We start from the raw sequence: 23,662 nt of genomic DNA, 5'->3' as shown, positions 1-23,662 counted from the left end.
GGTCTTACAACTCTCCCCCACTTAGACTCGATCACGTCCTCGTGATCCTCGTCACTTAACCCAACGGACCTCACCTCACGGTCCTCGACGTAAGTCCCAAACCGACTTTCCTAAGCATTTCTTTCCAACGAATCGCCTTCTACAACTTAATCGTCACCCGCGATTTCTCAAGTTCACAACCCGAGCACTAAACCATGCTCATTCCCCAACATCGAGGAAAACTCAACTAATCTCGTACCGGGATGTCAATCCCTTAGTATACTAATACCGAGTACAACTCTAAAAGCAACCAAGTCTCAACCTAAGGTCAACGACCCGAAACAATGAAGACCGAACCAAAAGAATCCTTACGGATACCACCAATCACGAATCATCCATTGTAGTGCGCAATACGACCCATACGCAACTACCGTAACAACACAATCCACGGTTAGAAACCGATAGCGCCCAAAGCGGCTATGGGAACACAAATCCCAAGGTGTACGAAATCATCCATCGTTACACCCGTAACAAACATGTGAGCGAAACACGGCTATCGCATCACTAATCATACCACATGGTCCTCACGACCCCACCATCGACGCATAAAACGACCGATAGTTCCCACAACATGGTCCTTACGACCCCACCATTGGTGTATCAAACAACCAATAGATTACAACTCAACATGGCCGAAACAACCCGAGCCAAAACACATATGGAGGATGGTCGAAACAACCCGAACCTTAGTGAATTCGCACAACCCGAAATCCACCAACCCAATCCATATATCTCACAACGAAATGACCGCACAACCCGAGTCATCGTGAATACGCGCAAACCGATATTCACTACCACCGCCACATAGTATAACCGAGGATGGCCGTACAACCCGAGCCTTAGTGAATCCGAACTACCCGACATTCACTACCTCAAACTATGAGCCCAACCAACAGGGACATTCGTACTACCCGAAATATTGTGAATACGAACAACCCGATATTCACGTCCCACAACACAACCCTCTTGATGAAGTCAGCGGACCCCGAAGGTCATGCTCCACCAATCTCAATATCGGATGAAGTCAGCGGACCCGAAGATCATGCTTCACCGATCTCAACACCACGCTCATGACGAAGTCAGCGGACCCTAAAGATCATGCTCCATCAATCACGTACTCCCATGATGAAGTCAGCGGACCCTAAAGATCATGCTCCATCATGCAACCATACTATAATGAAGTCAGCGGACCCCGAAAGTCTTGCTTCATTAATCATCAATACCACGATGAAGTCAGCGGACCCCGAAGGTCATGCTTCATCAACTACATACCATAATCGAGCAAGAACCACCTATATCAAACATAGGTACCGAACAAGAATTCTCCAAAAGAGAACCCGACACACACCTTCCTTAACCGAAGGATTTCACCTTGCTCACCAAACACGTCCATTATCTCTCAACGAGATTTACCACATTACCGCCTCGGTGGGATTCCAATCCAAACCATAAATACAATTTATCCGAAATCGCACTCTACCACGAGTCGACCCAAAACTAGGTCTCGGTAAAAATTCCAGATCTACCAAAATCATCATCCGAAATATCACACTAACACTTTCCTCGCGCAGGAGTGCGACTCCCCCACTTGGAAACACGTTCCTATATCACAACTCGTACACCCGTACGATGCTACCAAAGGTAGACTTTACCAACAATTGGGTACACACGACCCATCACCACACCTTGCTCTAACCTTGAGCACACGAAGGATTTCAATCAATCCTTAAACACTTTGAACGAAAAGTGTACCACGATTACACAAACCATACCCTCGCAATTATCCAATTGCTTTAGTTTGTCAAGTTTCACCTAGTCACTCATGTACCTACGGGTTTCTCCCGGGACCCTAAGTACAATGTAACCACAACACAATCGGAGTCGACACCACGCTAGTAGGTATAAAAGAGGCACCTAATGTCGCGTCATAAAGACTCCATTACCAACACACATCGAGATTTTAAACACTCGATCTCAAAGGTTCCAATCACCCGGCGAACCTCATGGTTCATCACTTCAACACCAAAAGCGAACACGCGCTTAACAATCGAACACCAAAACCATTTCCGTGGTTTGTAGAAACATTCCCCAAATACTAAGGAATGCTTGGTTACACCAAGTCTTACGCCCTTCGTCCAACAACCAAACATCACCATAGGGTACTTCCGTTAGGAACGTCACCCTTAACCATAACATGCAAATCACTATGCAATTAACAAGTCCGAACATAAACGCCACATAAATAAATATTCAAAGACATATTTATCAAAACGAAACGTACCTCAACGTCTCCTTGCGGCATTCGTCGCCTCCAACTCGGGACAATCCGGCTTGCGATGTCCCTCTTTATGACAATAGTAGCACATTCCGCCTTCACTTCTCGGCATCGTGCATTCCCACAACTTGTGACCCCTAACGCCACAATTGAAACATCTAGGCGCACGAGATTCCACCGCGCCCTTTACCACTTTACTCGTACTCGCACTCGGACCCTTAGTCCTCTTACTCGGAGCACCATAAGAAACAACCCTTCTCTCAATTGAAGGTTCGCCCTTTTTCGATCGCGTATAAGACTCGAAACCTCTAGCCACCGCAAATAACTCCGCAAACGACTTCGCGTAACCCCGGCTAATTTTGCTTTTCAAGTCATCGCTCAAAGTTCGATAGAAATCCTCCATCAACAAACGATCGTTCCCCAAATATTCCGGGCAAAAACGAGCCTTCGACATAAAAGTCGTCTTTAAAGTATTCAAGTCCATAGAACCCTGTTGCAAATTTCGCAACTCACAACGCAATTCCGATAAATCGGCTGAAGTTCGGAACTCCTCGAAGAATTCCTCCTTAAATTCGTCCCAAGATAACGTCATAAACGTTTCACCACCGACAAGATCAATCTTGCCATCCAACCAATCCTTTGCCCTACCCCGCAACAAACTAGTAGCGAGTCTCGTCTTTTTCTCGGGAGGGCATTCCATAGTACGAAAACACCCTTCGACATCCGAAACCCAAGTCGTACTCACCAAAGGATCCGGTTTCCCATCATACATCGGGGGTCTAGTCCTCATGAAGCTCTTAAGACAACGCTCCATTTCACCCCTATTTTGGAATTCGGAATACTTCCCATCCATTTCTTCTCGAAACGCTCTCATTTGCTCCGCAACGGCGGCCGCAACTCTAGCGTTAAATTCCGTGTCATTCGTCTCGGTCTCGTTTCGCGTCGTCATTCTAAAGAATGCAAAACGGTTAGTCCACGCACGTATAAAACGACACGCACAACACCACCCCATCTTGCTAAACACTCGTCGTACATCACTTGTTAGACACGATTTGCACCCGTAATAAGGTCTGCAAGTTCTTATTACGCACGCACGCCGCATCGACTCGTTAGTACAACGACCGCCTCGCTCGATGCTATAAACAAACACAAACAAAATTCTACGCGATAGAAGCACACGCGAGAATTACCCCACAACACAAATAATATATTAATAATATCCGCATTACTAATATAAACGTTAGTCAACCTATAAACAAGGCACTAACTAAACCCGTTCCTGACCCGTAATCCTACAAGTCCCGCAACAAATTACGCGCACACAAAAGTCTAAGTCTAGGCACTTATCTCAAGTCACCTAAATCCCTTAGACCATGCTCTGATACCACTTGTAACAACCCAAACCAAACCACGACAATTCCCGTTAAATTTCACAACATAAAAAAAAATTTCTGGTGCAGTTCATTTGCGCGGCGCGCCAGGTGGGTGCGCGGCGCGCCAAACCACCTGGACAGCCCGCTGTCCCCGGAAGTCAATTTAACGAAAATGTTTGACTAGTTCCCGACATTTTTAGCCAAAACGCTTTTAACCATAAATTCATATATATAAAACTAGCACGTTTAATTAATAAAATTGAGTTTACGAAGCGGGTCCCACAACGACCCATTTTACCACCTTAAGTACCGAAATACAATATTTGACCAAAAGACTTTTAATACAACAAAGCCGAGCATGGCGATTGGGAATACGCTACCCAATCCTAAATGATCCAAAAGTAAGTCACTAAAGCAACTATGCACGTCTTCTAGTCCTCGCGCTTACCCGAGCCACCAATCCACATGCGATCTATAAAAAGAGTCAACAACGAGAGGGTAAGCTAATGCTTAGTGAATGATAATATACTACATACATATATATGTATAAAATGAATACGCCACACAAAACAAATACCGCATACCGAAGCATCCAAGTATAAAGCGTCTACACTAAGCATACCGTACGATCTAAGCAACGAGCTAAAGATACAACACAAAAGATAGTCCATCAATGACAAAGTAAACATCGCCAAATAGCTACACCCGGAGGGTTAGCTACAACACAACAACACATTAATATATATATAACAATATAAACGAACAAGGTTAACCCCTTAACCTCAAACACACGAACATTGGCCGAACAACCCGAGCCTTGTGAATTCGCACAACCCGAAATTAACTTCTCAACCATAAGATGACCGAACAACCCGAGTCATCATGAATCCGCACTACCCGAGATTCATTACCTCCAATAAGGTGACCGAACAACCCGAGTCACCATGAATCCGCACTACCCGAGATTCATTTCACAATACTAAAACCCACGGTCACGGGATTATAAAATCCACCACACAACCATATCAACCCTTCGCCATTAGGGTTATAACAACCAAATCACAACCAAGTGTGATAACGTGCACACAAACGTGTACTTCGCCAAAGATGGTCAACCAAGATGCACAAACGTGCCAATTGGACTCATACACAAGTCCTTCAAATCCACCTATATGTGAAGTGAGCTCTATAACCGAGAATCACCTCACCCGACCCGCACCCATCCTACACATACATATGCATATAGGATATTATCACTCACCTTGAAGTCTTGAAGAAAGCTTCCAAGTAAACCGCAACTCGCCGATGGAAAATACCTATTCCATTATCACAAATACCACAACACAATTAGATTGGATTCACAAATTAACCCAATTCGTCACTTAGTGCCATTTCGACCCAAATGCACTTCCAAGCACAAACCGTACCCAAACTAACCAATAATCACTAACACAAGTGAGAATGGTCCTAATATGCCAATTAAACCCGAACTCAAGTGTTAAACACGTGTCATACCCATTTTGACACTTAAACCCTAATTTTGACCCATAAAGGTCAAAATCTCATCCTTTACAAGTTTTGCCACCAAAACACATTTAACTCGGTCTTATACTTCAACTTAGTCCATTTTAAGTTTATAAACCTCATTAATTCGCCAATCGGGTCATAATTACCACCAGACCCTAATTTGACCCAAAGTCACAATTAGTCACCCAAATACCCTAAAATGGTTTCCAATACTTCCATAATCACTAATCCAAGTGATTAAACTCATAATCAAAGCCTAGTCAAGGCCAAACCGCCAACCAACCCAAAACCCACCAACAATAACTATAAGATCCGATTACTAGCTTCACTTAACCCATTTCATCACTTAAAAGGGTTTTACAACTAATTAACTCAAAACCCTAACTTGAATATCAAATTAAATAAATGAAATTCGGAGTTTGAGCTTACCAATACTATCACCGCGTAGCCGAGAACGAAAGGAACAACTTTAAAACCCGAGCTTTTGCGAGAAATCCACTCCTTCTTCCCCAATCAAGCTCTCTCTCTCTAAACTCCCTTCTCTCTCTCTAGATGTAAGTGTGTGAGTGAAAGAGGTGAAAATGAAGATAAGATTGCCCATGGATCAGTTTTGTGGCTCAAAACCCGGCCACCAAGTGAAATACCCATTTTACCCTTTTTAAAACACTTAAAAGAAAAAAAAGGGTCTGCCAGCTCGATTCTGCGCGGCGCGCACCAGGACCGCGCGGCGCGCAACATGCCTGTTCCAGCTTCTTTTGCTTTTTAACTAATACAAATAGCCAATGCAACCAGAACTCGAATGTTATAAGTACATAAGTATGTAATATAAATATTTGGGTCTTACAGTATTGTTGCTGCTGATGACTTACATGTAGAACAGTTAGATGTCAAGACCGCATTTTTACATGGGGATCTTAATGAAGAGATTTACATGATGCAACTTATGGGCTTCGAGGTAGTTGGTAAAGAGAAGTGGGTTTTTAAGTTAAAGAAAAGTCTATATGGGTTGAAACAAGCACCTCGGGAATGGTACTTGAATTTCGATGACTTTATGACTAGGAAAGGCTTCATGAGAAGCAATTCGGATCATTGTTGTTACTTGAAGAAATTTAAGTCCTCCTATGTTATATTGTTACTATATGTTGATGATATGTTGATTGCAGGATTGGACATGTCAAAGATCAATAAGTTGAAGAGACAATTATCTCTTGAGTTCGAAATGAAAGATTTGGGTGCTGCTGAACAGATACTCGGGATGAGTATTACAAGAAATCAAGTTGAAGGTACTTTAACTTTGTCTCAAACCAAGTATATTGAGAACGTGTTAGAGCGGTTCAACATGGAAGATTCAAAGGCACGATCCCTGACTTTAGGCGGTACTTTGAAGTTATCGAAGAGTCAATGTAACATCCTGATGACGGGCCTAGTTGGAATTTACCCTTTTGCCCTTTTTTCCGTTATATGTTTTAAAGTGTGTTTTTGTGAATTAATTAATTAATAATTGTTTTTATTAATTATCAGTCCAGTAGATGCGTTTTGTGACAAGTGTCACATAATTATTTTATTTATTAATTTTGGACCTCGTTTGGTTTGGCGAAAGAGGTGCGTAGCGTTACTGAAAACTAATAAATACCCGTGTGTCATACAGAGTGGGTATTAAACCCACTAAATAAAACAAAAGGATGGAAAAAAGGGATTTACTCCCCCTGTTTTCTTCGAATCATGACACACGCACACACACATATGAATCAACAACAAACCCTAAATTAATTTGACGAACATGAATATAAAATTGAAGATTAAATTCGCGGGTTTGTTCTTCCCTCTCCCTATCGTTCTCGTTCTCAGCCATGACCCATCCATCACCACCATAAAAATCTAGCTTTTTGATGAGGAAGATGATGATGAAATTGGAAGCTTACACTTATGGATTATTGCTTCCTTTAACATCTAGCTTCAAGGTTTGTTCATAAGTTGTAATAAATTCTTGTTTATTTAAGGTTTTGTTAGATGTTTTTAAATGATGAAAATGGGTGCTTGAATCTTGATTTTTAGTGATGAAATTGTTTGAGAAATGTTAGATTTAAGTTAGATAATTGCTAGTAAACAATTGTGGGTTTGAATATTACTTGAAAATGCAAGAAATAACAAACTTGGGGTCACCATATGGAAGGCAGCAGCCGTAGCTGCTGCTACTATTTTGGGGTGGCTCTCGCCGCTGTTACTGGCGGCCAGTGGTGGCGGTTGGCGGTGTTTGTTGATTTTTGGTGCACGGGTCAGTTTAATTAGATTGTTTCGAACTTGACCCATTAGTATTAACTATGTTTGATTTGATTTTATATCATGACCCATTTTGTTAGTTTATTTTAGATAGTAATTGGTATAGATGGATTTTTGTATAAAATGGTTTGATGTTTGGATAGATGGATTTTTGGATAGTGCTCCTTAAATGATACTTATATGGTCATGAATGGTTTGATGTTTACTTGCCATTTTGCCATGACCCATTTGGATGAATTTGATAATAAGTGTATATTTAAATCGTTGGATCGCCCGTTTGGACCCCGTGACCCAATTCTAGTATGACTTGGGTTTTAAAATATTTAAGTTTGACGAATTGTATATTTTATGTCGAATAAAGTTTAGTTTACTTTATATTAGAGGTAAGACCCGCTCATTTGGACGAAATGCGTATACAAATGTACATATATAGATATGGGGTGCATATATGGGTATATATATATACATGTATGTATATATTTAAGTATATATATATATATATATATATATATATATATATATATATATATATATATATATATATATATATATATATATATATATATATATTTATTTATTTATTTATTTATTTATTTGTTTATTTATATGCAAGTGTATATATATGTATATGTATATAAGAAGAATATATGTATATGCATAAATATGTAATCGCCCGTTTGACGTTGACTATTTGTTGATTGATGAGCGAGTTGATTCGCAAGTGTGTATATATATATTTATGTACATGTAAGTGTGTATATATTGATATATAAGTATATGTATATATGAAAAATATATAACTGCGTGTATATATTTAAGTATATATATATATATATATGTGCAAATATGTGTGTATATATATATATATATATATATATATATATATATATACATACATACATACATATAAGAGCATTCAAATGAGAACATTCTCATTTTATATAAGTGGTGTAAACAATTATTGGCCACACAATTTTAAAACTAACTAACAAAAAGTGTAACCTCCTTATTAATCGGAAAACGATTTCAAGGGTAAACAGGGAAATGAAATATTCTCAATTTTTTGAATTAAATGTACTCCTATTACACTTGCATCGTAAATAATAAATTAATAGTGGTTAAATTTTACACACTTGCACTGTAATAGATCATAAATTAATAATTGGTTATATTTTTGTCTTTCCATGGCATCCCATTAACTGGTTATCGATGTATTATATATTATATGCATCCCTTTATTATTACTAATATATAAATATATAATGTGTGTAATATATGTAAACGTAAAACGTATGGATCGTCGTTGTGAAAGTGATGCATGGCTAGGTAAACATTTAGAATCATATGTATGCATCCTTATCGACTTGTCGTTGTAGAATCTCTTGGAGTAAATGAATTAAATTAATTGACCCACTAATATTATAAATTTCAATATTTCTTAATTTGTTATCGCATCCCTTTTTCGTATAATGAAAAATCATATATATGCATCCTTATCGACTTGTTGTTGTCACTGTAATAGATCAAGGACAACAACAGCTAAATCATAGAACTGCATCTAGACAAGACAGACAGAGATACTAATGAGAAAACAATTAGCTCTGCTCAAAAGTCTAAAACGTAGCTGATCAAGCATAGAATAATCGGGTCGGGTTCGGTCTATGCTTGACATCAAAGAAGGGGGATTTAAGGTTCAATTGGGTTTAACTCTCCGGTCCCGAGTACCGCGAATAACCCCTCACGAGATGATAATCTCTGTAGGGGTGGTTAAACATAGACCCACCATCGACGGGTTGTCCGGTTAATGATGGCTCGCGCGGGGAATAGGGTTTATGTTCATAGAATGTTACCTGTATATCGAGAGTGTCTAGTGATATGCTGTGAGTCCGGTAGCGCGGGTAGATAGGGCGCTATATAGATAGCGCAGTTAGTCCGTACGTGGGTACTAAAAATAGTATGTGTGTAACTTCCCAAAAAACGGATCCTTTTCCTTGTGATTCGAGTCCGTTATTTATAGCTACAGTGCCGTTTACTTATTGGAGCCACGTGTTCCACGTTGCTTTCTTGTCTGTACTACCTGGTCGTTCGGTGGAGGGGAACAGGGAACAATACTGTTACTCTTTGCTAGCTGCCGGTCCTTTTACGAACGGGACACGTCATCTTCATGTAGCGCTCTATCCTAACCTGGAGGACGCTAGCGCACATTTACTTGCACCTGAAGTGCCAGAGCACGAGGGATATGCACATATGGTGTAAGTGTGATGCGCAACACGAGCCAATCGGGTATGCGTATCATTAAGTCCCCCCAATTCGATATTATGTGCAAGTATTGCGCATGGTGTCGAACTCAACTACTATTAACTCCATAGCAGGTGTGACGTGACAGCCGTCACACCACCTGTTCCGTTGCATTAAATTCTAACCTTTTTCCCTGTACGTGTTCTGACACGTGCACGGTTAAGATCATTTACAACCATCCTTTCCCCTTCTATAAATAGAGCTTTCTTCATTCATCTTTCACTTTTCCTGCTTTTTCATGTCTGACATGGCTCACTGCGCTGATTTTTCCAATGTTGGTTCTATTCCTTCTTCCATCTCACCCGGATATGTAGTGTATATCGCGAAGCGCTATCCTCCCATGAGATGATTTTAACCCATTGTTCCTGGTCATTTAGATCGAGCTAACCATTCCCCTGATGGGAAGGTGACCGTATAGAGCGTATTTTCGAGTGGGGGAATATGCGCATTCCTCCCACGAATTTCATTTTGCGCGTACTTTCTCATTTCAACATTGGTATGGGTCAGCTAGACCCTGATAGTGCTTGTCGCCTCGTTGTGTTCTAGATGTGGTGTAGGGCGAATGATTTCATACTGTATTCTAGATGTGGTGTAGGGCGAATGATTTCATACCTACAGTGAACTTGTTCAAGAATATATTTTTCTTTGAACGGCTCGATACGGGTTGGTTCGCTTTTCGCAATAACGTCCGCTTTACTGGTGAACAAATAGAGGAAAATCCACCAGACTGGAAAGAGCGCTACTTCTTTGTGAATGATACCTTCATCCCTATAGAATTTTCGAACGTGCGTTCATGGCAATATGGTTTCGACGGGAGCAACAACGTGTGGGTCGCGTTCTTCCCTTACGTGCGTATAGCAACAACGTGTTGTATGCCGGCGGGATATCCAAGCATTGACCAAATCCCAGCTATTATCCTCACTTCAGTCGACATCTTCAAGGTATATAGAACTTTCAACTTTCTCCACTTTTACTCCTTTCTTAACGTCTTTGTCTTATGTTGATACCAATTCCATTTTCCGAGTATCTTGAATTCTATTCTTCCGCGTATGTGGCGGTGGACCGCATGTCTTTGGGGAAAGGCTTCTCGGCTAAGCGCCCTGTTACCGCAGCCTCTACGTCTGGTTCTTCACATAGGAATAAGAAGAAGAAGGTTGTGGCACAGTATACTGATTTACCCAAGCGGTGTCCTCGTAGGAAACTTGTTCCATCACATAGTGATGCACCTGTTCAAAAGAAGTGTAAAAGACCGACCGCTTCCTCCTCGTCAAAGCGCGCTCATACTGGTATGTTCCGCGTTTGTTTTGTTACGTATTATGCTTATGCGTTGACTCTACTCATCATTACTACTTCTACCCAGATGACGGGCGCGTGCCTACTGCAAGAGGGGGCGTGAATAAACCTCACCCGTCCCCTATTCAGGTCGATAGCAATTCCTCCGTCGAAAAACAACTTCCTAATTTGACGAGTTCTGCTAAAGGTGAGAGCGTCCAGGGTCCCGGGCCGAGCAGTGGGTCTTCTGGCGATGAAATGTCTATAATGAGGGACACCATAATGAGTCTTTGCGGTAGGCTTGATAATGCGCAACAGGCCAATAAAAAGATACATGTGCAACTAGATTGTGCTAATCGCCAGAATAGTGACCATGAGGAAACTATTCGAGCGCTAAAGGTACAGTGCGCTGAATCAGAGCGGCGGGCGAAGTTAGCTGTTCATGAGTTAGGGGTGTTATAGGCGGGTCTTCCTCGCATAGTGGATCATGCTTTAAATAGTGATGCTGTAAATGATCGCTATGAGGTTGCTTTGAAAGCCATACAGGATGTATCCATTTTGGGACATTGTGAAGAAGCATATTCAGGTGCCCACCATTCTTCCTAAAGCTATCCTAGATTGCCTTATTCCTGAGGCACGCGAAGCTGCCAGGGAGGCTTGCAGAGCCTTGCACCACATTCCTATTCCTCGGCTTGAGGAGTTGTTACGCGATTCACGAGTGACGGCGCAAGATTTGGTGGACTCTAAGTTGTAGGTTTACTTTGCAATGTCATAATGCGTTATGGCGAGTGTAATATTTTGTAACATGTGTAATTTTTGAAAATAAAAATATACCATTGTGATGTAAGTTTGTGATATATTGACTCCTCATATTATTGCTTTGTTATCAATAACGTTGTTAATTTCACTCTTGGCGTGCCATCGCTAATCTTTATGTGCATTGATGTGCACTCAACACACACTTAGATCGTGTGCTTGTAATTGCGTCTAAGAGTCTTCCAAACGCTAGTTTGGGACTGTGGTCAAGCGCGGCCAACGCTTTTTCATTTATAGTCTTGACTTGCAGATCCCTAGGTCTGCTCGGGTGGAACTAGGTCAACCCAATGACTGTCACTCTCTGGTAAATAGTCTAGTCTGTCGCTAAACAGACTTCTGCCGCGCGGGAGCTAGGGAAAATCATCCCTTAAAGAGGCAGGAATACGTTAGTATATTACCGTGCGCGTGCAGTTTAAGTCAAATAGCTATTCTGCTTCTAAAGGCATGAGAAATAATTGACTGAAAATGATTCATTGCTTTAATATAATCGAAAAAATGACTTTACAATAACGCAGTACACGGTCGTCCTACAAAGGCGCGTGGTTTAGTAATTACATGTAAATCTATACAAAGTAGGTGAGTGATCAATTCTCCTAATTCCTATATTACATGTAACATTTCTTAAGCGCGGTAGCATGCCAGGTCCGCTTGATTGGATTGTCCTTAAGCTCTGCCAGTTTGTAAGCTCCGGTGTTACTGATCTCAATGACCTTATACGGTCCCTCCCAGTTTGGCCCCAACTTCCCAGTGTTTTGGGCCCTGCTTGCTTGGTTGTTACGCCACACAAGATCTCCTACCTTGTATGTCCTTGCTCGCACGCGCTTGTCGTAATATTTTGCTATGCGCTGCTTGTTGGTGGCTTCGCGGATTGCCGCCATTTCCTTGCGCTCCTCGGCATAATTCATATTGGTACGCAGCCTTACGTCGTTTTCACCCTCACTGTATGACAGAGTCCTTTCTGTTGGGACGGTTATTTCTGCTGGAATCACTGCCTCCGAACCGTATACCAAACTGAACGATATTTCTCCTGTGCTGTTCTTTTGCGTCGTTCTGTGCGCCCATAGGACTTTGGGTAACTCATCCACCCATCCACTGTGCTTCATTCCTAACCTTGCTTTAATGGCGTGCACAATGTCTCTATTAGTAACCTCACATTCACCATTAGCCTGAGGGTGTGCAACGGAGGTGACACATTGTTTGATGTTCAAATCCTGGAACCAGCTGCGGAAGGGGTTGCCTTCGAATTGTGTGCCGTTGTCGCTGACAATCTCGTTAGGTATTCCGAACCTGCATACAATGCTTTCCTAGAAAAAATCTCTGATCTGCTTATTATTAATGGTGCGCAGGGGTTTCGCTTCCACCCATTTGGTAAAGAAGTCGATAGCAACCACTAGGTATTCAGCGTTCTATGCGCCCTTTGGGAAAGATCCCACTATGTCTATAGCCTATTTTCAGAACGGACATGGCGACGTGATGGGTATCATAGGGTACTGTGGCGCTCTACTAACGGGTGCGTGCAATTTTTATTCTTGGCAAACTATTATCCTTTCTGCCGCATCAGCGTACATTCGGGGTCAATAATACCCTAGTCGCTTGATTCTCTCGGTGACTGTCCTCGACCCCGAATGTAACCCGCAAGATCCTTTGTGGATCTCGTCAATAATCGTAGCGGCCTCTTTAGGTCCTACGCAGTGTAGGGACGCGCCTAAATAAGATTTTCGATATAGGATTTCTCCTCGTAGTTCGTAATTTAGAGCTTTCACCCTAATCTTCGTTGCTTCCTTCTCTTCTTCAGGTAAAGACCCAGCCCACAAGAATTCTATGATGTCTGTCATCCAAGTAGCTTCTTCCTCTTCGACAGATGCAACCGTTATCTCCGGCTCGGTGGATTTCTTGAAAACTTGCTCCACTAGTATATTTTTTTTTCCAAATCGTTGAAGGTGAGAGCTGCCAGCTTACTGAGTACATCCGTTTATTTGTTCTGACTCCTGAGGATTTGACTGATTCTGAAGTCAGCGAATGTATCAGCTAGAGAGTGGACCAGAGCCAGGTATGATTGCATGGATTTGTCGTTGGCGTCGAACGTGCCATTTATCTGATTAGCGACTAATTGCGAATCTACATAGGCTTGTAGCTTTTCTACTCCTAACTCCCGGGCTATACACATCCCTGCTAGTAGTGCCTCATATTCTTCCTCGTTGTTTGTCACCTTAAAGTTGAACCGCAACGCGTATGTATGCTCTTCCTGATGCGGACCTGTGAGGATTAAACCTGCTCCAGCGCCCTCAGAGCTTGCTGCGCCATTAGTATAGAGTTCCCGTAGCTCAGGGGAAGGCGCGGGGAGTTGTTCAGGATTGCAGATTACTGGCATATCGGTGGCTGTTTCGGCCAGATAGTCTGCCATCACCTGTCCTTTAATAGCGCTTCTATAGCAGTATGCGATTTCATGCTCGCCTAGATCTATCACCCATTTGGTTAGTCTTCCCGATATCTCTGGCTTGTAGAGTAGTTGTCGAATAGGTTGGTCAGTGAGTACCGTAATTGAATGTGCTTGGAAGTACCTGCGTAGACGGCGGGAAGTGACAACGAGCGCGTATATGAGCTTTTCTATGGGGAGGTAGTTTAACTCGCTTCCTGACAAGGCTTTGCTGATGAAGTATATTGGCATTTGGGCGTCTCCTCTTTCAGCTACAAGGACAGAACTAATAGCTTCTTTAGACACCGCAAGGTAGAGTATCAGGGTTTCACCCGCTATTGGCGCTATTAACGTCGAGAGATCTTTGAGGAGCGCCTTCATCTCTTGGAATACTTATTCTGCCTCTTTAGTCCATTTGAAATCTGACTTTTTAGTGCAGTCTTTCAAGGTGTGAAAGAATGGAAGCGATCTTTCAGAGGCCTTAGACAGGAATCGCGTTAATGCGGCCAATTTCCCATTGAGACTTTGGACTTGCTTTTTTGTTTTAGTAAAGGGTATTTTCTCAATTGCTTCTATTTTCTTTGGGCTCGCTTTGATTCCACGTAGAGTTACGATGTGCCCTAAGAAGTTTCCCTCTTCTTCTCCAAAGCTACACTTAGCGGGCTTGAGCTTCATATTGATGCTTCTGAGCGTGTTAAACGTATCGAGAATATCTACTAGCAATTGCTCCTCGGTGTTGCTTTTAATGACGAGGTCATCGACATACGCCTCAAGATTGCGCCCAATTTGTTTAGCGAACGCTGTATCTATGGTGCGCTGATATGTAGCACCTGCATTTTTCAGTCCAAAGGGCATTTTAGTGTAACAGTATATCCCCTGGTCTGTGTGGAACGCGGTCTTTTCTTCGTCTTCTTCAGCTATTTGTATTTGGTGATACGCTTTGTAGGCGTCTAGGAAACATTTAAATCTAAAACCTACGAGCGACTCGACTTTCCAGTCTATCTCTGGCAATGGATAATTGTCCTTGGGGCAGGCTTTGTTGATATCTTTAAAATCGATGCAAAGCCACCACTTTCCATCGGACTTGGCTACCAACACGGTGTTAGCCACCCAGGTCTGGTAGTTCACTTTGTACAGTATATTAGCCTTTACCAGCTTGTCAACTTCCCTGCGCAACCATTAACTTTTTTTGGGCGCCATCGGTCGCTTTTTCTGTTTGAAAGGGGTCAAATTTGTACTAGCGCGGAGATAATGCTGCGCTATCTCTCGCGGTACTCCAGTCATGTCGGCATCACGCCAGCAGAACACGTCGGAATTAGAAATGAGTATATTCCTCAGTTTCTCCTCAGTCTCGCGTGTGAGACTCCCCATATCTTTACCTTTTGTTCCTGATATTCGGGAATAACTACAACCCATCATTCATTCGCGCCTTTTTCTTCAGGAGTAGTGCTTTCTTTATCGGTAACAGACGCGCATAAAACATCCAGCGGCGTCGATTTGAGGGTGGCGACTCCTTGCTCTGTTGGGAACCGGACCATCCTGTGGATTGTGGATGGTATAGAGCTGAATTTTTGAATGGAGGTTCTCCCCAGTATAGCATTGTATCTAGAATACGAGCGCACTATACAAAATTCTATGCTCTCAGTGCGCTTTTTTAATTTATCCTTGTTGTCTCTCAGCTCCAGCCTCAAGTCTAGAATTCTAATGGGCCATGCTGATTCTCCTGAAAACCCAGACAAGGCTGTGGTTGGAGGCTTGATGGTCCGCCTTGTCGGTGTGGGCAACTGTCGGAAGTGATGTTCATACATGATGTCAAAACTACTACCATTGTTCATATGAAGGTGCTTCACACCACGACCTAACTCGGGTAAGTATCCCTGCACTACAAGGGGCACGTAGGAAGTGTCGAACGTTTGGATGGCGGGGAATGATATCTCTGTCGCCTCCGAGCTTCTGCCAGTGCCGACTTTACGCTTAGTTCCTAGCTGTTGTCGGCAGTTGGTCATCGAATGCACTTACCTTTTCATAACAGATGCCTGTATAGAAAAAATAAATGAGTGATGAACATATAGAGAAAAGATCAAATCAAAATCTTTTAACTTGTATGTCCCACGGATGGCGCCAAATGATCAAGCATAGAATAATCGGGTCGGGTTCGGTTCATGCTTGACATCAAAGAAGGGGGGATTTAAGGGTCAATTAGGTTTAACTCTCTGGTCTGGAGTACCGTGAATAACCCCTCACGAGATGATGATCTCTGCAGGGGTGGTTAAACAAAGACCCACCATCGACGGGTTGTCCGGCTAATGATGGCTCGCGTGGGGAATAGGGTTTATGTTCATAGAACGTTACCTGTATATCGAGAGTGTCTAGTGATATGCTGTGAGTCTGGTAGCGCGGGTAGAGAGGGCGCTATATAGATAGTGCAGTTAGTCCGTGGGTACTAAAAATAGTATGTGTGTAACTTCTCAAAAAATGGATCCTTTGCCTTGTGATTCGAGTCCGTTATTTATAGCTACAGTGCCGTTTACTTATTAAAGCCACATGTTCCACGTTGCTTTCTTGTCAGTACTACCTGGTCATTCGGTGGAGGGGACCAAGGAACAATACTGTTACTCTTTGCTAGCTGCCGGTCCTTTTTACAGAGATTGTGGTAAGTACAGGACACATCATCTTCATGTAGCGCTCTATCCTAACCTGGCGCATATTAGCGCACATTTACTTGTGTCTGAAGTGCCAGAGCGCGAGGTATATGCACATATGGTGCAAGTGTGATGCGCAACACGAGCCAATCGAGTATGCGTATCATTAATGAGGTAATATGATGAGTAATGTAGGGGCCGATTCTACTCTATGACACCGTCGTTTAGGGCATATGAGTGAGAAGGGGATGAAGTTGATAGTTTCTAATGGGCAGATTCCGGATTTTAAGAAAGTGAATATCGATTTTGCGAACCATGTACCTTAGAGAAGCAAAAAAAGTGTCTTTTGGGAAATCGGGAATTGCGCCAAAGAAGGAGAAGCTTGAACTTATTCATTCTGATGTTTATAGACCTACAACGGTCGAATCACATGGTGGTTCTCGCTACTATGTTACCTTCATTGATGACTCCACAAGGAAGGTATGGGTTTACTTTCTTAAGGCTAAATATGATGTATTTGCTACTTTTAAAGTGTGGAGAGTTGCTGTTGAAAACGAGACTAACTTGAAAGTTAAGTGCTTGAAATCTGACAATGGAGGAGAATAAAGCAGTAAAGAGTTTAAAGACTATTGTGCGGAACATCGTATTCGTATGTTAAAAACAGTTTCGGAAACACTGCAGCACAATGGGGTTGCCAAACGCGTGAACCAGAAGCTCAATGAGCGTGCTAGGAGTATGCGGTTACATGCGGGTCTACCAAAGATGTTTTGGGAAGATGTCGTGAACACGAGAGCTTATTTGATTAATAGGGGACCCTCGACACCATTAGAGTTTCGAATTCCTGAAGAAGAATGGACCGGTAAAAAGGTGAGTTGCAACATCCTCAATCGGGCCTAGTTGTAAGATTACTATTTTGCCCTTAAGTTAGTGTTGCGTTATTATATGCTTTTAATTTTTATTTAATATTTATTATTATTTAATGATGTGGTTAGGACCAGTTTGTGACAAGGGTCACAGAACATGTTTGTTTATTTAATTTGGACTTCGTTTGGGTTGTCAAATGATGTACGAAAGATATCAGATAACTGATAAATACCCGTGTGTTGCACAGTGTGGGAATTAAACCCAAGTAAGATGACTAGTGCAGTCTTTTTCTCTCACTTTCCAGATTATTTCCAAACATACTCGTTCCTCATCTCCTTCACCTACCTCAAACCCTAATTCTTAATCCTTGTTCTAGAGCTCAAATCATTCATATCTTTGTGTTCCTTGTGATTTACTGATTCTATTAAGGTAAGATTTGTAGCATTTCATGCTCTAATCTTTGAGAAAATTGGGTTTTTGTGTTAGTTTTTACAAAGTGAGTAATTTGAGTCAAAATGGTTAGATTTGATGTTGTTTGAGTCCATATCTTGTGGGTTTATGTCTCTACATGTTTAGTGTCTTTGATTTGGTCAGTTTTGAGGTCGTAATCGAGCTCTAGAGAAAGAATTGGGCAATTTTGGGTGAAACCCGTCACTTTGTCTTTAGCTTCTGCAGATAAACACAGTCGGCCTAGTGTCTCAAGACACTCGACTGACCGACTCGACCATCGACCGAGTGTGTAAGACCCACGGCCGAGTGTGTCTGTGAGAGACCATCGACCGAGTGACTAGACACTCGGCCGAGTGAGTGTAGACAGTCGGCCGACTATCTATGACAGTCGACCGAGTGTCTTTGGCAGTGAAATATTTTACCAAGTATTGATTTTTAGCCGTTATGTTGCCCGTTTGTATTTTGATGTTCAGGATGTAAATTTTGAAAGTGCACAAGTGTTAAGCAAAAATTTTTAGCAGACGCTTTTTGATACAAAAATTTATATATTGTGTTATTTGGTCTCAATGGACAGTAACTAATTTGATTTGCCTTATGTTCAGGTGAAAAAAATAAGGAAGCCGCTCAGTAGTAGATTATCTGAGCTGGTTGCTGGTATTTGGTGAGTGGGACTAACTGGAGAATATAGTATATAGAAGCATGTTATATTATGATTGCCATGCTTGTTAGATATACTTATTGTTGTGGTTAGTTAGTACTTTGTGATGACTGCATGTTAGTTGATGCTTGTCTGCTGGAGCCCAGTGCGTCCCTATTGTGTGGTAGCCTCGGTAGGAGAGATCAACCTGCGGGTTGAGTTCCTCTGTGGTAGCCTAGACAACCGTGGTGTATATATGTGTGAATGACGCGTCCGTCGCGTGTGGATTATGTATATACATACGGTGGTGGAGGAACTTCTGGTAAGCCCCAGTCCAATCAGCTGGTGGTTAATGGTTTGGCCGAACCGCCAGAGTCTCTATAGACAACACTTGGGTGATGTTTGTGTGTTAGACTATGTGACATGACTAGTATAACACTTATGTATGCTATGGCCTGTAGTTAGTCGTACTCACTTAGCTTCGTGCTAAATCCCCTCCATCTCCTCCCTGCAGGTTATTAGCTTTTGTAGATATCGTGTTTTGGGGAGCAGAAGGACATGGTGATGTTATGTTTGACAATGAAGAAACTCTGATGTGTCTTTTCTGTTAAAACTAAATTTGGTTGTAATGTCATGTGACACTAGATGTAATAGTTTAATACTAGCTGTAAAATGATTTGGTTATGTAATCATTATATGTTTTTGTTATTATAATGGTTTAATTAATATTAATGCTTCCGCCTCGTTTAAAAAAAAAAAATGTACGGTGTCACATGAGTTTGGCTCACTTAAGGGTTTTCGGTTTTAATTTTTATGTGAAGACCAAAGACATTGACAAAGACAAGCTTGATTCAAAATTAAGAAGATGTACATTTATCGGGAATGGTTTGGATGACATGGGTTATAAGTGTTGGGACAATGAGGCGAGGAAGGTGATTCGTAGTCGAGATGTTATCTTTGATGAAAACTTGTTGTATGGCACTAAGGTAATGGTTAATTCCAATGATAATCCGGTTATGTTTGATGAGTTTGTTGATGTGAATACAGGTTCTAGTGGGAGTTTTGAAACTATTAAATTGCCGATTAACGGTGAGGATCAAAACGATGGGGATGATTCGGAGAGTGGTGAAAGCTCCGAAAGTAGTGGGAGCTCTAATGGTGGAGATAGTGGCGATGTAACTCAATCACCACAACCCGTTACGCCACCATTGAGACGCTCAAGTAGAACTCCCGAACTTAATGATAGGTTTTCTCTATCGGCAAACTATTACTCTATACCGAAAATGGTGAACCCGCGAGTTATTTTGAAGTAAGACATTATAAAGAATCCATACAATGGGAGCTTGCTATGAAAAAAGAGATGGGGTCACTAATAAAGAATAAGACATGGTCACTAGTGAAATTACCTCTAAATAAAAAGGTGTTTCACAATAAATGGGTCTTTCGGGTCAAAGATGAGTAAGACGGAAAAAGCAGTACAAGGCTTGGTTGGTAGTTAAATGATTTTAAAAGGAGGGGGTCGATTTTAAAGAGATTTTCTCGGCGGTTGTGAAGATGACTACAATTCGGTTGGTTTTGAGTATTATTGCTGCTGATTACTTACATCTAGAACAGTTAGATGTCAATACCGCGTTTTTACATGGGGATCTTAATGAAGAGATTTACATGATGCAACTTATGGGCTTCGAGGTAGTTGGTAAAGAGAAGTGGGTTTTTAAGTTAAAGAAAAGTCTGTACGGGTTGAAACAAACACCTCAGCAATGGTACTTGAAGTTCGATGACTTTATGACTAGGAAAGGCTTCATGAGAAGCAATTCGGATCATTGTTGTTACTTGAAAAAAATTCAAGTCCTCCTATGTTATATTGTTACTATATGTTGATGATATGTTGATTGCAGGATTGGACATGTCGAAGATCAATAAGTTGAAGAGACAATTATCTCTTGAGTTCGAAATGAAAGATTTGGGTGCTGCTGAACAGATACTCGGGATGAGTATTACAAGAAATCAAGTTGAAGGTACTTTAACTTTGTCTCAAACCAAGTATATTGAGAACGTGTTAGAGCGGTTCAACATGGAAGATTCAAAGGCACGATCCCTGCCTTTAGGCGGTACTTTGAAGTTATCGAAGAGTCAATGTAACATCTTGATGACGGGCCTAGTTGGAATTTACCCTTTTGCCCTTTTTGTCTGTTATATGTTTTAAAGTGTGTTTTTGTGAATTAATTAATTAATAATTGTTTTTATTAATTATCAGTCCAGTAGATGCGTTTTGTGACAAGGGTCACAGAATTATTTTATTTATTAATTTTGGACCTCGTTTGGTTTGGCGAAAGAGGTACGTAGCATTACTGAAAACTGATAAATACCCGTGTGTCATACAGAGTGGGTATTAAACCCACTAAATAAAACAAAAGGCTGGAAAAAAGAGATTTACTCCCCCTGTTTTCTTCAAATCACGACACACGCACACACACATATGAATCAACAACAAACCCTAAATTAATTTGATGAACATGAATATGAGATTGAAGATTAAATTCGCGGGTTTGTTCTACCCTCTCCCTATCGTTCTCGTTCTCAGTCGTGACCCATCCATCTCCACCATGAAAATCTAGCATTTTGATGAGGAAGATGATGATGAAATTGGAAGCTTACACTTATGGATTATTGCTTCCTTTAACATCTAGCTTCAAGATTTGTTCATAAATTGTACTAAATTCTTGTTTATTTAAGGTTTTGCTAGTTGTTTTTAAATGATGAAAATGGGTGCTTGAATCTTGATTTTTAGTGATGAAATTGCTTGAGAAATGTTAGATTTAAGTTAGATAATTGCTAGTAAACAATTGTAGGTTTGAATATTACTTGAAAATGCAAGAAATAACAAACTTGGGGGTCACCATATGGAAGGCAGCAGCCGTAGCTGCTGTTACTATTTTGGGGTGGCTACCGCCGCCGCTACTGACGGCCAGTGGTGGCGATTGGCGGTGTTTGTCGATTTTTGGTGCATGGAACGGTTTAATTTGATTGTTTCGAACTTGATCCGTTAGTATTAACTATGTTTGATTTGATTTTATAACATGACCCATTTTGTTAGTTTATTTTGGATAGTAATTGGTATATATGGATTTTTGTATAAAATGGTTTGATGTTTGGATAGATGGATTTTTGGATAGTGCTCCTTTAATCATACTTATATGGTCATAAATGGTTTGATGTTTACTTGCCATTTTGCCATGACCCATTTGGATGAATTTGATAATAAGTGTATGTTTAAATCGTTGGATCGCCCGTTTGGACCCCGTGACCCAATTCTAGTTTGACTTGGGTTTTAAAATATTTAAGTTTGACGAATTGTATATTTTATGTCCAATAAAGTTTACTTTGTATTAGAGGTAAGACCCGCTCATTTGGACGAAATGCGTATACAACTGTACATATATAGATATATATTATCATATACATGTGTGTACATATATGGGTATATATATATATATATATATATATATATATATATATATATATATATATATATATATATATATATATATATATATATATTTGTTTATTTATATGCAAGTGTATATATATGTACATGTATATAAGAAAAATATATGTATATTTTAAGAAAAATATATGTATATGCATAAATATATATATGTACATTTAAGTGTGTATATATTGATATATATAAGTATATGTATATATGAAAAATATATAACTGCATTAAGTATATATATGTGCAAATGTGTGTGTGTATATATATATATATAAAGACAATTCAATTAGAACATTCTCATTTTATATAAATGGTGTGAACAATTATTGGCCACACAATTTTAAAACTAACACATAAAGTGTAACCTCCTTATTAATAGGAAAACAGTTTCACGAGTAAATAGGAAAATGAATTATTCTCACTTTTTTGAATTAAACGTAACTCCTATTACACTTGCATCGTAAATAATAAATTAATAGTGGTTAACTTTTACACACTTGCACTGTAATAGATAATAAATTAATAATTGGTTATATTTTTGTCTTTCCATAGCATCCCATTAACTGGTTACCGATGTATTATATATTATATGCATCCCTTTATTATTACTAATATATAATGTGTGTAATATATGTAAACGTAAAACGTATGGATCGTCGTTGTGAAAGTGATGCATGGCTGGGTAAACATTTAAAATCATATATATGCATCCTTATCGACTTGTCGTTGTAGAATCTCTTGGTGCAACTGAATTAAATTAATTGACCCACTAATATTATAAATTCCTATATTTCTTAATTTGTTATTGCATCCCTTTTTCGTCTTATCTGCATCACGAATTAGTTATAGGTGTGACAACCCGGAAATTTCCAACCAAATTTAAACTTTAATCTTTATATGTTTCCGACACGATAAGCAATATTGTTAAGTTAAATTTCAAGAATTTTAAACTAAGTTCATACATTCATTCAACCTCGACCAAGTTCCAACGATTCACGAACCATTAAACGAATATGATTATATATGTATATGTGTATATATATTATAACTTGAAACGTAAAGAAAATATTAGATTAAATACTTTATATGATTGTATCTGTTTCAATATGTTTATCAATGGAATTAGAAGATAAGATCAAATGATTGAATTATCATATATATTAAATTATGATTACAAGTCTCTGTTGAAAGGCCCACGTTGATTTGAGAAATCTTTCCATTTTAACAATATTCGGAAAATGGTAAAGTGATTTATAAATAAGAACAAATTGTCA

General features: G+C 40.3%; 1 protein-coding gene across 1 annotated transcript; it reads right to left on the bottom strand.

The window, feature by feature from the left end:
* Positions 1-12,485: 12,485 nt before the first annotated feature.
* On the bottom strand, positions 12,486-14,677 carry LOC139889887 (uncharacterized). The gene is made up of 3 exons (XM_071872801.1): positions 13,882-14,677; positions 13,465-13,789; positions 12,486-13,167 (listed from the first exon to the last, which is right to left on the bottom strand). Exons 1-3 carry the CDS (start codon positions 14,675-14,677, stop codon positions 12,486-12,488), a joined length of 1,803 nt encoding a protein of 600 aa, XP_071728902.1.
* Between the last annotated feature and the right edge of the window lie 8,985 nt (positions 14,678-23,662).

Source organism: Rutidosis leptorrhynchoides, chromosome 2, assembly GCF_046630445.1.
Source record: "Rutidosis leptorrhynchoides isolate AG116_Rl617_1_P2 chromosome 2, CSIRO_AGI_Rlap_v1, whole genome shotgun sequence".
Classification (NCBI taxonomy): domain Eukaryota; kingdom Viridiplantae; phylum Streptophyta; class Magnoliopsida; order Asterales; family Asteraceae; genus Rutidosis; species Rutidosis leptorrhynchoides.
Note: the sequence above shows the minus strand (reverse complement) of the source record. Positions and strands in the feature narration are given on the sequence as shown.